A 13,067-nucleotide genomic window follows, 5' to 3' on the forward strand; every position below is an offset into this window, starting at 1 on the left:
GGGAATCTGAAAAAGACATCGATTCTCAATAGGGAGGGCTGATGCTGACCTTCTGTCCTCTCTTCAGGCAGCCTGGCTGCTCTTGCTGCTCTGGTGCTTGGGACAGAGAGGCTGAGCCTTTGGGTTTGCATCTGCATTGCATGAGGTTCACACCTGGGATGCAAATGTCTTCAACAGGAATGAAAAGGAAACGCTTTTCACAGTTTCTCTTTCACAGCAATTTGGGGTAATCTGAGATTTAATTTATTCACCAGTTGAAAGGCGAAGGGAAATCAAGCCAGCATCTTTCTTTCAAGCCAAGGTTTTTCTTGCATAGCCCCGTGCAGGCGCACACAAAAGAGCTCTGATCACTCTAACTAGGTGCTCGTTCTAATTATAGAAAGATTTAGCGTTGGTTACATAATTGCCCACTGCACATCAGCACTCGGCATTGTTATGCTACAAAAGCCTCTTTTTTATTCCCCTCTCTGCAGCAGACCCGGTGTCAGCCTGTTTAACAGAAAGCTGCAAGGAGCAAAATAATTCTGAAGAAACCTCCCATAGCTTTCCCAGGAGAGGCCGGCAAAAACCAGATGCTGACCTGCTCCCTGTGCTGGGAGCATTGCCAGCATGTGGGATCAGGCCATCAAAGAGAGGATTGATAGCCCGGGCAGCAGTCTTTTAAGCATCCCGGGTAGAAGCAGTGGGCTGTGGTCAGGAATCGGTGGTTGTGCTGAGGTTAGAGTTGTTATTCTTGATTTTTATATGCAATAGCACAGTAGCTTTAAATGGACACCCCACTACTATGCCCACTGTCAGCCTGAATCATGGAGGCTGTGAATTTGCAAATACAAACATCTATTGCAAAACTTACACATGCTTTAGCAGACACAAGAACAGTAGACCTTTTCCCTGTATTTTTAAGCTTTTTAAATTATGTGATTCAGAGTTGTTACTTCACATCCATTCTGTATTTATTTCTCTCATTTCCTCAGCACTACATCAGGTGCATATGTCCCCGACTTTTTTAATTCTTCCTCTTTTCCCTCCAAACCGTGAAGCTTCCTTCCAAAAAATAGTCTTTCCTACATAATTTGTAATCATCCAAGACTAAGCTGCGATGCTTCACTGCCCCCCATCAGTTCAAAAGCTCCCATCTGTCCTAGAAGGGAGAGAAACTTATGGGATTGCAGCCAGTTTAGCCATCATATGGCTGGTGCAGCAACTGGCCATGTGGGCCCTGTATCCTCAGTGTGCTAGCAGGGTAATCACCCTTATCTCTGCCCTTCATAATTTGTAGCTGCTTTGTTTCTTAGAGATGATATTTAGCAGCAAGCCCTCACTGTGCAGGCATTGACATTAAGGTCTGCAGCAGAGCACAAGTGAGGAAAACAAAAATGAAGCCGGATGCAAACAAAAGGGGTAGTGTGACAGCTTGACTCTATCTGGATGGCATGTGCCAACCAGTGCTGCTCTGTCACTCCTCTCCTCGGCTTGACAGGGAGAGACAATAACAAAAGCATCATGGGTTCAGATAAAGATGGGGAGAGATCACTCACTAGTTACTGTCAGGGGCAAAGCATGGGGAAAATGAAATTAATTTATTTCCAATCAGATCAGAGTAGGATAGTAAGAAAAAACTCCAAATTTTAAAAAACACCTTTCCCAACTCTCCCTTCTTCTTGGGCTCAATTTCACTCCCAATTTTCTCCACCAGAAGAGCAGGGTGACAGGGAATAGGGGTTGTAGTCAGTTCATCACACACAAATGTATGTTGCTGCTCCTTCTATCACAGGGGTTGAACACCTCACACTCTTTCCCTGCTCTGTTGTGGGGTCCCTCTCTTGGAGAATCCTCCACAAACTTCTCCAATGTGAGCTCTTTCCATGACCTCCAGTTCCTCACTAACTTCTCCAGCATAGCCTCTCCACAGGGTCACAAGTCCTGCTAGCAAATCTGCTCCAGTGTGGGCTCCTCTTTTCAGAGGTCCACAGGTCCTGCTCCAGGGGGTCACAGCCTCCTTTGGGTATCCACTTGCTTCAGCGTGGGGTCCTCCCACACTGCAGGTGGACGTCCGATACACCATGACCTCCATGGGCTGCAGGGGCACAGCTGCCTCATCACGGTCCTCACCACAGGCTGCAGGGGATCTCAGCTCTGGCCCCCCGAGTATTGTGACCCTGAGATTAGCTCAGCTGGTTAGAGAATAGTGCTAATAACACCGAGGTTGTGGGACTGATCCCAGTGTGGGCTGCTCACTGAAGAGGTGGACTTGATGTTCCTTCTGGGTGCCTTAGGATGTGCTGTGATCTGAAAACAGCCACCCCCTTCCTCTCCTTCTCCACTGACCTTGGTGTCTGCAAGAGCTGTTTCACATATTTCCACTCCTTTCTTCTGACTGCAATTACTTCTGCACAATAACTTTTTTTCTCTTCTTAACTACGCTATTGCAGAGGTGCTACCTCTGTCACTGACGGGCTCAGCCTTGGCCAGCGGGGGCCTGCCTTGGAGCCATCTGGTGCTGCCCTGTCAGACATGGGGGATGCTTCTATCAGCTTCCCACAAAAGCCACCCTGCAGCATCCTCCACCCCCCACAACAAAACCTTACCACACAAATCCAACACAGGTACCCATCAAATATTCCCAATATTATGTTGATCTCTTAGGAAAATATTTAACACACCACTGTCCCACAGCCGGGGGAAGGTAGTTAAATCACTTGCACAGCACTCTTCCACAGGGATGAAAAACCTGTTCATCCAGGAAGAGAGACTTGTCATCAGGATGTTTTCTTGAATGCAATGTCATGGCTGGACATTAAGAAGTTCTTCACTGAAAGGTTGATTAAATATTGGAATGGGCTGCCCAGGAAGGCAGAGTCACTATCCCTAGAGGTGTTTAAGAAAAGACCGGCACTTAGTGCCTTGACCTAATTGACAAAGTAGTGTTAGGTCATAGATTGGACTCAATGATCTTAAAGGTCTTTTCCAACCTAGTTGATTCTGTGAAATAGAATGTGAAATTTAATTTAAGTGTGAAATTTAATTTAAATGTAAATTTTTTTTAAGAGCACAGAAGATGGGTTTTCTGGGAGCCCCACTGACAAAGTGAGATTGCGTTACCTTACAGCTACCGAAGGGGAGCAGGCAGCAATCCTGCAATCCCGGGCGCGAACTCCGCACTTCCCCGCAGCAAGGGCGGAGGTGTCAGCGCAGCCCGGGACTCACGGAAGCGCAGCGCTCCCCCGCCAGTCCCCCGTGGGCTCGCCCAGGGGCCGCCCCTTGCAGTCCCACCGCGCCCCCGCCCCTTCGAGCTGCCGTGAAGGAAGACTACGTTTCCCGGCGTGCCACGCGGGCCAGGGCCGTACCGTGTGCGAGGTGGAGGGGGGAGCGGCGTGGGGCGCGCGCGAGTTGAAGTGCCGGCGGGGCGGTCGGTAAGTGCCGCCGCGAGCGCCGCCGGAGCGCCGGGGCCGTCCCACGGTCAGAGCCCCCGCGGCCGCCCCGGCCCGGGCCGGGGCTCCGGGCCCAGGCGGCGAACGCCGCCCGCAGCTGCGGCCCCGCGGCGGGGACTCGGTTGTCGCAGGGCTCGGCGAGGCCGGGGCTGTTCGCGGAGGCTGGAGCGGCGCGGGGCGCGGAAGCTGCTCCGGGACACCCGGCCCGGCCTGAAGGAGAACGGAGAGCCGGCGGCGCCGGCCCCCAGCGTCCTTCACGGGCAGATCGCGGACGCGGGCCTGGCGGCCCGAGGGGCCCGGCCGGGGCTTTGGGCGGCGCTGGTCCCGCGGTCCTGGGGCGCTCCCCGGGCCGCGGCAGGTGGCGGTGGGGTCACCTTCGGGGCTCTGCCAGGGAACCGGCGCCGTCCCGGCCGCGCCTGCTGGGAGCGGGAGAAGCCTGGCTGTAACGTGAGGGACGCTTCGGTGCGCCAAGTCGTGTGAAAGTCAAAGAAGCCACCTCACTTAGGTGAAAAAAGAGATGGAGGTGATCTGTCAAGGCAGGGCTTAATAATGAGAGACAGTGACATCCCAAGGCTTGTTTCGCAGCTGACAGGGCCCTTAAGATATCCCTAGGGGTGTCATAATGGCTCATTTACATGGAAAAGGCTCCTCTATACCTTGTGCAAAACTTTGAAATGCAATTTACTTTAGAGAATTCTATTTCTGTACGTCTTATTGGAGGGGCTTTAGTTATTCCCTTTTTATTGCTACAACATGCTAAGCATGAAAGCAGGAACTTTCTTGCTGAAAAATTAATCTTTGCTGCCTGTTTATTTGCTACCTAAAGTTCCCATCTTCTGTTTGTGACGTACAGCTGGCGGGTATGGCAATAGATGTGATGTAACAAACTGCAGATTATAGCTTCAGGTAGGAATAAGATGCAAGAACAGATGGACCTGCATCCTGCTTTCAATAAAATGTTCTTTTAGTAGTTGAGAAAGTGAAGGAAAAAATAATGAAAAAGAGAAGCATATTTTCTGTTAAGAAAATGTCACTGCACCTATCACTTTTCAATAAATGAAATTTTACAGAAATATACAAGGAGCACAAATTGTTTAATTAAAATACTTTGCAAAAAATGACTTTTGAAGATGACAGAGGGTACAAGAGATCTCTGTACAAAAAAAGATTGGTCCTGCTGGAAGAAACGCCAAAATTTCTAGAATTCCAGTGAGGCAGGGGAGGGAGGGCGACTTTTTTTTCTGTGAAGTGTGTGTACATTTGGCAGCAGTCAAAAGCCCAGGTTTATTTTCTGTTGATCATAGATTGAAAGGAGTCCTGGTCAACCATCTACCCATTCTGACAGGAGAAAGAGCTGGGTTGCTGCAGGCAGCTGTGACAGGCACTGACAGAATATGTCTCAGCTTTTCTGCCTCACAATTACCTAGGGTTTGTAAGGAAATAATAAAAGTTTAGCTAAGGTTCATGTACAAAGGTCTCTCGTGTCAGATAGCTTATTTTGCTGATTGTGTTCTTGTGAACTGTTTTTGAAAGACTTGACCTGTGTCACTGCATGTGTTTTTTGGTTACAAGGCTCCGAGAGGAAAGGCACAAGCCAGGCTGACCCTGCTAAAGCTTCACAATGAGAAGCAGACAAGTTTCTCAGTCCAGCCTAGGAGTGCAAGGATTAGTAGACTCCATCTTGATGGGGTAAGAGCCTGCACTGTGTCTCGAGACATCTCGAGAGCTTGCAGAGAAGTGACAATACCTTTTGATTTATGGTAGAAGCAGAAGGAATGGTCAGTCATACTTTCTGCCCAGTACCAGCCATAGGGAAAGGAAAGAAAAATGTACCTAAGTCGTTGTTACTTTTTTTCATATCTGGGTCCTCTATGGTGACATAAAGAAATGGAAAATATATATACTAGCATAACATATATACATGTAATGAGTTACATGCTTAAGGTACTTTATATACTGCAAACAATGAAATTAGTGATCCAAAGTGCTTAGTGTGGGAAATGTGTTCATTCCCCACCTTTGTCCCACAAAAATAAAGTGGTTGAGAAGTGTCTCACCTGAGGCCTGTATTGGGCCTGTGACAGAGGTAGAATAGGCTGTAGATTCCTGCAGATGACTGTTCTGCCAGTACATTCCCTGTCTGGCACTTGAATGGGATGGTGATAATGAGAAAACAAATCTCACTTGGTCACTGATCAGGTCCCCCATCTGCATTCTCTGTGGCTGTCTGGCACTGACTGCTGGAGTGGCATACAACCTCCTGGGATGCCTTGCCTCTTCCTAGACCACTTGTCATCAATGAGGAACTCTTAGAACTAGCCTGGCAGAGTTTCTAACAAGCTTTGGGTGTTCTTGATGTTGTAAGACTCTTTCTAAACCTGGGTTTTTTTAGTCTGTTGTCCCCTTAAAATCTGCCTATGCTGTGATGTCTTCAGAAATTTGTGTTGAAGAAGTGCATGTTGATAGGATCAGAATTGACTTTTGGTGATCTCATGCTTCCTTCTGTCTGTCCACCTGTCTCCTTAAAAAGCCTTTGGGATCCTGAACAAAGGTTTTGTTGCATTTATGCAAGGTCTAGCAGTGAGTTACTCCTGGATTTGTGGTCTGTAGACCCTGTTGAGGTAAGGATAACAATGAGCAACTTACCCTCAGTTGCTGGGTGATTGCTTGAGCTCTTGGCTGGGGGCAGTGCTAGCAATGTGTCATTAGCAGCAGAGCAATTAAAACTTGGATTGTCAGGTCCTCTGGGGCTGTGGGCGTCAGATCACTAAGTCCTTATCAGATGTTACAGTTGCTGTTTTGTATCTTGGCAGGGTTCATCAGTCATGGCACTAAGGGCCTTGAAATTTGCCTCATTGACAGCAGCTGCTTCCGGCATCTATCTGTATGGAAACAAGTTCCTGGATCCTAATGATTTTGGAGTTGTTCGTGTGGGCCGAGCCATTGCCACAGTAAGTTCTACCACAGCAATGTGCAGGAAGATTCCTAGATGGGTAAGGGAATTGAAGTTCACAAGAACTTGGGATTTTCTGCATTCCCTGTCTGCATTTTCAGCTGGCTTAGGAAATCAGAATATCTGTGGGGAGCTCTTCAAGTTCTTGACACTGTGGGGAGAAAGGAGGTGGAAGCATGTAAAGAACACAGCTGTTATTAGCGCATTTTAGAAAGAGAAAAATTGAGGTACTGAGAGCTGTGTCTGCTTCCCTGGATAGGGTGGGATCTTCAGAGCAAGGGCTCACTTTGGGCCCACATTTCTGCCCTTCAAGGTCAGTCACCCAGGTGTGGTGTCCTGCTGCCTTTTAAGAGTGACTTAGGTCAAACCCTCTTCTCTGCATATGTCATTTTTACATTTTGTTGTAAGTATCCTGGTTGTGTTGATAAACTAGGGTAACCATTGCACTGTGACCCTTGGTATGAGATTTGGGGAGAGAAGGACTGCTCCTTGAGGATTATTCTCAAAGCAAGAGTAAAGTGAGGATGGGTGATTACATACTTCTGAGATTGGAGTGATTTCCAGATGTGTAAAATGAATGCTGTGTCTGCCTAACATCACTGATATTTCTTATAAGAACTGGGATTGGAGAGTGCTGCCTTCTCCTTGACAGTGTTCACAGATGAACATGAATAGCCAGGAACATGGAGAGCAGAGACTCTGGAGGGGGTATCAGTCTCTCTTACCTCACTTGCATTATACATCTGTCACTTCAGGCCACAATCTCCATCATTTACAGACCCCCAGTGGTAAGCAGCTGTCTGTCTGCATTTTCTGTGACTTTTAAGCACTTTGTTAATGAGTTTTACAAGGAGTCGGCTCCTGAGGGCAGATGCAATAAGAAACAAGCTCTGTGGGTCGGCTCAGGTGCCGTGTGTGTGCAGCATCATAAACTGCTGTGAAAAATGGATGTTTATTTTGAGAGGGTGAAGGCAGAAATGCAAACTGTAATCTTTCCTTCTTGCTTAACAAATGCTAACTTCACGTTTTCTCCCTGACCATAAGGTAGTGCTGCCTGGTGGCAGGGAACAGCTCTTTCCCTTTTAAAGCACAGGAATTTGAGGCATGGAGAGGGAATACAGCTTCTTGTTGCTGGAGGAGAATCTGTTATTCAGGGTGTTTGGATTCTCCAATGTGTCCTTGAGTTCTGCCTGTGTTTCTGCCTGTAGTTCTGCCTGAGACTAGTGTTTCTCAGTCTTTCTTAAGCCACTGTTTTTGTGGCAATCTACTGTTTAAGACAAAAATAAGCGTGAAGTTCCAGTGATGAGGCTGTGTAGTTGGTCTGTGCTTTGAGTCTGATGGTAAGAGATGGTAAGAGATTACTTTCCTGAAGAATAGGAAGTAGGGGAAAGGAAATATTCTTTGCTTTAGATGGTGGCAAATCACAGACATGCCTGACTTTCATGTTCTCTGCCTTCAGGGAGGTCACAAGTCATTGGCTATAAAGCGCTTCACTGGTCCTGCTCTTAAATGCTTTAGAGGGTTCTGTACCCATAGCTGCAAGCAGTGACCCCAAAACCAAGTTACCAGTGCTCAGTCTTCTGTAGGTGATGGCAGCATGTGTTTAAATCTGTGTGTATACTTTTAAAAAAGAATGTTCTGTCTCTTTCTGAATTCTCAGTTTCCTCTGGTATGTATGACTGCATGTGTTTGAGTTGCTTCTGAGAGATTCTTTAGTCTTGCTGCACCAGTGACCTCTGCCTTCCCTGCTCATTTTTGGACAGTCAGAAGTCAGCTCTCATCTGAGCACAGGCAGCTTGAAATGCTGTCATTCCTTAGCCATGGACCAGGTGAAGCCAATAGAGCAGACATCTTTACTTCTAAGAAGCTCATCTTTGGGATTATTCTTTTTGCACGTGAAAGATAAATCTCTGTAGAAAACAAGTGATTTTGGATATTAGTGACATCTACATAGGCCCAAAATATCTGTCCTTCAATCTAGCCCTGCCCTGGCTTCTTGCTTCTTATCTGGATGCTTGATTTTGTAGTTGAACCATAGTCAGGCAAAAGGAGACTGTAATGAAGAGACTGCAATTCTTAAGACCTGATAAGTTCAGGAGCAGCAGACACAAAACTTTAAGACAAGTTACAGTGAGGCAAAGAAAACAAAAGCCTGGGGAAAAGAACACATGAGGATCAAGGAACCTGATGTACAACTATGAGATTCTGGGCAGATTTCATCTGAGTTTGTTTAGAGAGATTTGAGTCTGGTTGTGTTTTAAGCATGTTGGTTCAGTAGTTCTTTGCAGACTCCATAAGAAACTTGATGAAGCTCACTAATGGAAAATTTCTTTTTAAGCCTCTGTTTAGGGAACTGGCTCTTATGTATGGGTAGACAGCTATTCAGGGGGAACATTGTGCTGTGACTCAGTAAGATCTGAGGATAGCTTTAGGAGCAGTGGAAGAGTGTATAGTGTTGAGAATTCATTGATACCAAGTGGGATATTTAACACTGGGCCAGATGCAAGCTCAGTGAAAGTAATCTGGCATTTGTAAAGGGAGGGATTGCTTGATTTTGTGTATCTTTTTATAACTCTGAGCTTCAGTCTCACACAGTAACATGAATGACAGCACTAGTCTTGGGTGAGAACGAAGTCAGTGGCGTGGGCAGCATCACGCTGCAGAGTGTTTCTGTATTCTGGTAAAATTAGAAACTGGCAGAGCTTTTGTGCATTTGCTGTATTCTTTTGAGAGTATACCAGTTGTTTTGGTTATGTGAAAGGAACATTCTGTGCAGTAGCTAGACACTGGGAGGGATTTGGCAATGTCAGAGTTGCCTATCAGGATCATCATAATATTAATTTGGTGTTTAAGATTACAGTGTAATTAGCAACCGCTTAATTAATTCCCTCTTCCTCTGTAATACAGGCCAATCTGTTAGCTGCTTCTTTTTGAGTTGGAGGTGATAATTACCCTTGTGGACCAGAGATAAAATAAGAACCAACTCAAGCCTTGATGCAAGACTGATTCGAACCTCCCTCCACTTCAAAGTTGTTCTTTGAGGTTGTGAAGATGCTTTGAAAAATTTTTCTTCTGTATGGTCTCTGTAGCTGTGTAGCTCCTCAGTTCACCAGGGGCAAGAGAGCCAGAAAAAAAAAATTTGCTCTATTCAGTTTACAATTTAGAAATCAGGAAAAATGAGAAACCTAACCTCCACAAGGAGGGAGTGTGTCTGTTTGTTACTAAATCCCAGCTTGGTCCATTCTTGGATGCATTTCTGAGCTTTTGACTTTTTTTCCCTATTGTCAGTTCTTCTGGCTTTGTCTCAAACCATGTTTGCTTCCCTTGCCTCCCTGGCTTTCATGATACATTTAACGGTACTTTTTGCCCTTCCTGGACATTTTTATGGTGAAAGCTGGGGCTAGTATCCTGTGCCAGAGTTGAATGCTACCCCTTCAGTAGGGAGATTTGAGGAAAAGTACCTTTCAGTGGGAGTTACACAAATGGTTCTTCGTGGCAAGGATCTTGAAGTTCAAATGGCACATCAGTGGACAGGCTCCTCTAGGTGTACATTCCCTTCTCTCCCTCCAAACATGACATGTATGTTTCTCTCTCATTCACTGATGTTCTGACTGTGGAAAAAGAGGAACTTTAGTGGTAGGAATTGCAAAATACCCTAGATTTATTTTCAGAAATCATGGAGTGACTTAAGAATATAATTCCATTGTCCATGGCAATGTCTAACTAACAGGCTTGAGCTGGATCCCATTGAGCTGGATCCTGGCTTGCTAATTGAGTATTCAGCCCTTTGGCCCCACAGTCATTTGTGCACTTCAATATGCCCAAAAGTACTGCTGCTTGTGCTAATCTGAGTTTGTCTTCAGTCACTCTGTTCCCTGCTGAGCCTATACAGAGAGCAAGCTGGTTAGGCAGTTTGGAGCTATGAAGTGTGGGATAACTGATGGGGCACAAACAGAGTCTGGATGACCTCTGTTACTACCAGCAGACCTTACTGTGGAAGCCCCACATAGCTGACTGAAGATGGGAGTCTGCTGTGCAAGGTGCTGTACAGAGATTAGGAAAATGCTTTGAGCATCTCAAATAGAAGATAGTATAGGAGTGTCAAGTGTTGCTTACATATAGCTACATATCAATGAGGCCCCTGCACTGCTTTTTATAAGTGTTCATTGAAGTTAAATTATTTTCATTTAATTTATTAATGAGTCTTTTGCCATAGGCTTCACTTTGGAGTCTGAGCTTTGAAGCCTAAGGTACATGCATTCTCTTTAACAGAAGTCTTATTGTTTGGGTAACTGTAGAGCTTGCTCAGCATTTCTGGTTTCATTTGCAGACGGCAGTTATCACCTATGACTACCTCACCTCTCTTCGGAGTGTCCCGTACGGATCGGAGGAGTATGAATTCCTCAAATCACAGGTAGGTCATAGCACTGAACTGCAAGGTACAGGTGTGTTGCTGTAATGCTGTCATCTTAATAATTCAATATGCTTTCTACTAGGTTGTTAACAGCAATATTAGATAACAACCCCGTATAGGACTTGCATTGCCCAATGGAGAAGGTCTTTTGTGAAAGGTAGCCATATGCATTCAGTGCTCGCTTAAGTCCAGTAGAGACTGAAGTGCTTGGTGTATGCATTTGGGCTCTGCTGCCAGATCTCTGCTGCCAGACCGGTTGTGTGGTGGTCAGCTGCTGAGTGGCCTGGAGGTGCTTTCTTATTCTGCATATTGTTTGGTAATGGCCGTAACATGAAGGCTGACTGATTTAGGTAAAAGGAGTGTGTTGAAAAGGAAATAATAGAGATGAATCAAACTTGCAGATCTCTGAGGGAATGAGAAGTGTGCAAAGTAGTGTACATCTCGTTGTGAAACACTGTTGTGTTTTGGTATCAGTAATTAACAATAATAGCAAAGGCATTTCTAGTGAGAAGGAAGACAAGCACCCTCACTGCTCTTCTCAAGTCTTGTGCAACACCTTTCATTCTGGCCTATAGCCCTATAGTTCATTGAGCTATGAATGACATTGGTTTTAGTTGAGTGCATGTGATGTATGTTAGCCAGGGTTTCTCTGGTATTTGAGTTCAAGGCCTCTTTGGAATGGGAAGTACAGCTTGTACCAAATTAGGCCAGTCTGCATAGTGTGTTTGAAGTAAGGTTTTTAGCCTAATTTTTCTTCTTGGTAGGATTTAGGCCACTGATGTGGTTGGTTATAATGCATGGAGTGGTGCTCTCCAGGGATTCTCAGACTGGAGGGACTATAAAGCTTGAAACAGCCTTGACTAAGGTAGAAATCAGTGATGTTGGACTCCAGCATGCTTCAGTATTTCTCTGAGAGAAAATCCACATCATCAATATGGTATAAGTGTACCTGGAATGGTTTGCAGAATGGCTTCCTTGGGTTTGTTCTCATCCTCTGCTGTCTAAAGATGCTAAGCTGTTCTAATGTAGCTCCCCATTCCAAGTGAGTGGCTCTGATGCCCTGGCATAAAATGGAGATAAGTGTGTTGGCATCTGGAGCTTCACTGCCCATGTCTCTGCCCTGAGCCTTTGAAACCTGCTTTGCAGAAGGGCTGCATGTAGCTTCCTTGAGTGATACCCAAGTTGTGGAGTTATCAGTACTGTGGACAGCTTATCATTTGGCAGAATTCGTAGCAGCTGGTGCAAACTCCTCACCTTTTGCCATGTATCTCCATGGTTTCATTAACCTCTGTTATGTGGGTTTTGATGATTTGTCAGTCCATGCCCCAAGCAGCCAGAAAGGGCCCTGTTTGCCAGCATTGCACAGAGCTGTGGCCTCCCTGCTTGGCAGCCAGGAGTAGCTGCCAGGACTAGTCAGCCCCTGCATGTGGCAGAGCCAGTGGCAAGCACAGCATGCCAGCATGGCCAGCACTAACCTTCAGCTGCATAAAAGGCATGAGCTGGGAGATAGGAGAAAGCTGGCACAGGCATAGCATGAGTTGGTGACACTTGTTGACCAGTGGAGTCCAGTCCTGCTGTTGACAGGTGTTATGGAGTGCCACCACTGAGCCTGGCAGGAACAGCGCTTGTGGATTCTTCAGCAACATCCCTGCAGAGCTTGTGCTAGTGAAGCATCAGTTTGGCATGGGCGATACTTTTGACCTGGGTAATTGCACACCAAACTTTATCTCAGTGCAGTTTTAAGTGGATGGCAACCAAGTCTTTACCACCTTGCAGCTCGTTTAACTCTTTGTGGCAGCTGATTTTGTTGGCCTTGTACTAGCTCAGAATGACTTGTAAGAAGTTGCCCCACTTGAGTTGGTACTTAAGATTAATCACTGGAGATGGCCTAGAGGATATGAATGCCCTGCCCAAATAAGTGTTGTGTTTTAACAATACCTATCAAGATGTTGTTTCTGCTAGCTTCTGTCCTGGATAGATGTCCAGTACTCTCTGCCCTTCATTGTACTCTCTGTTTCTGTCCTTCTAGTGAGGCCAGCTTAATCTGCTTTTCACATACTGAGAGTTTGTAATTTTCTTGTCAGCATGTATATGAATTAGCTGCTGATTTCCAGATGCAGTTTTGGTGCTGTGCCTAGAAGAGAGACTCTGTGAGGCAGGGTGTATCTGTGTGTGTGTGTGTGAGTTTTGGTGACCATGGGATGCTGATATGCCAAAAGTTCTGAATCTGGTTTTTATGCCTCTGTCTCCAGTGTTCGGGTACAGGTGC

At 46.0% G+C, this 13,067-nt stretch overlaps 1 protein-coding gene across 5 annotated transcripts in view; it reads left to right on the top strand.

Moving 5' to 3' along the window:
* The first annotated feature begins 3,324 nt into the window (after positions 1–3,324).
* ADCK1 (aarF domain containing kinase 1) overlaps positions 3,325–13,067 on the top strand; it is a 73,988-nt gene continuing 64,245 nt past the window's right edge. The window contains exons 1-3 of one of the 5 annotated variants that reach the window (XM_039705434.1): positions 3,325–3,413; positions 6,245–6,382; positions 10,715–10,798. In XM_039705434.1, the coding sequence (XP_039561368.1) occupies positions 6,257–6,382; positions 10,715–10,798 (210 nt within the window). In that variant the 5' untranslated portion in view covers positions 3,325–3,413; positions 6,245–6,256. The other 4 variants (XM_039705436.1, XM_039705433.1, XM_039705432.1 and 1 more) reach the window with 4 other exon arrangements.

The sequence above is a fragment of the Passer montanus genome, unplaced genomic scaffold, assembly GCF_014805655.1.
Source record: "Passer montanus isolate IOZ18808 unplaced genomic scaffold, ASM1480565v1 scaffold18, whole genome shotgun sequence".
Taxonomy (NCBI): Eukaryota; Metazoa; Chordata; class Aves; order Passeriformes; family Passeridae; genus Passer; species Passer montanus.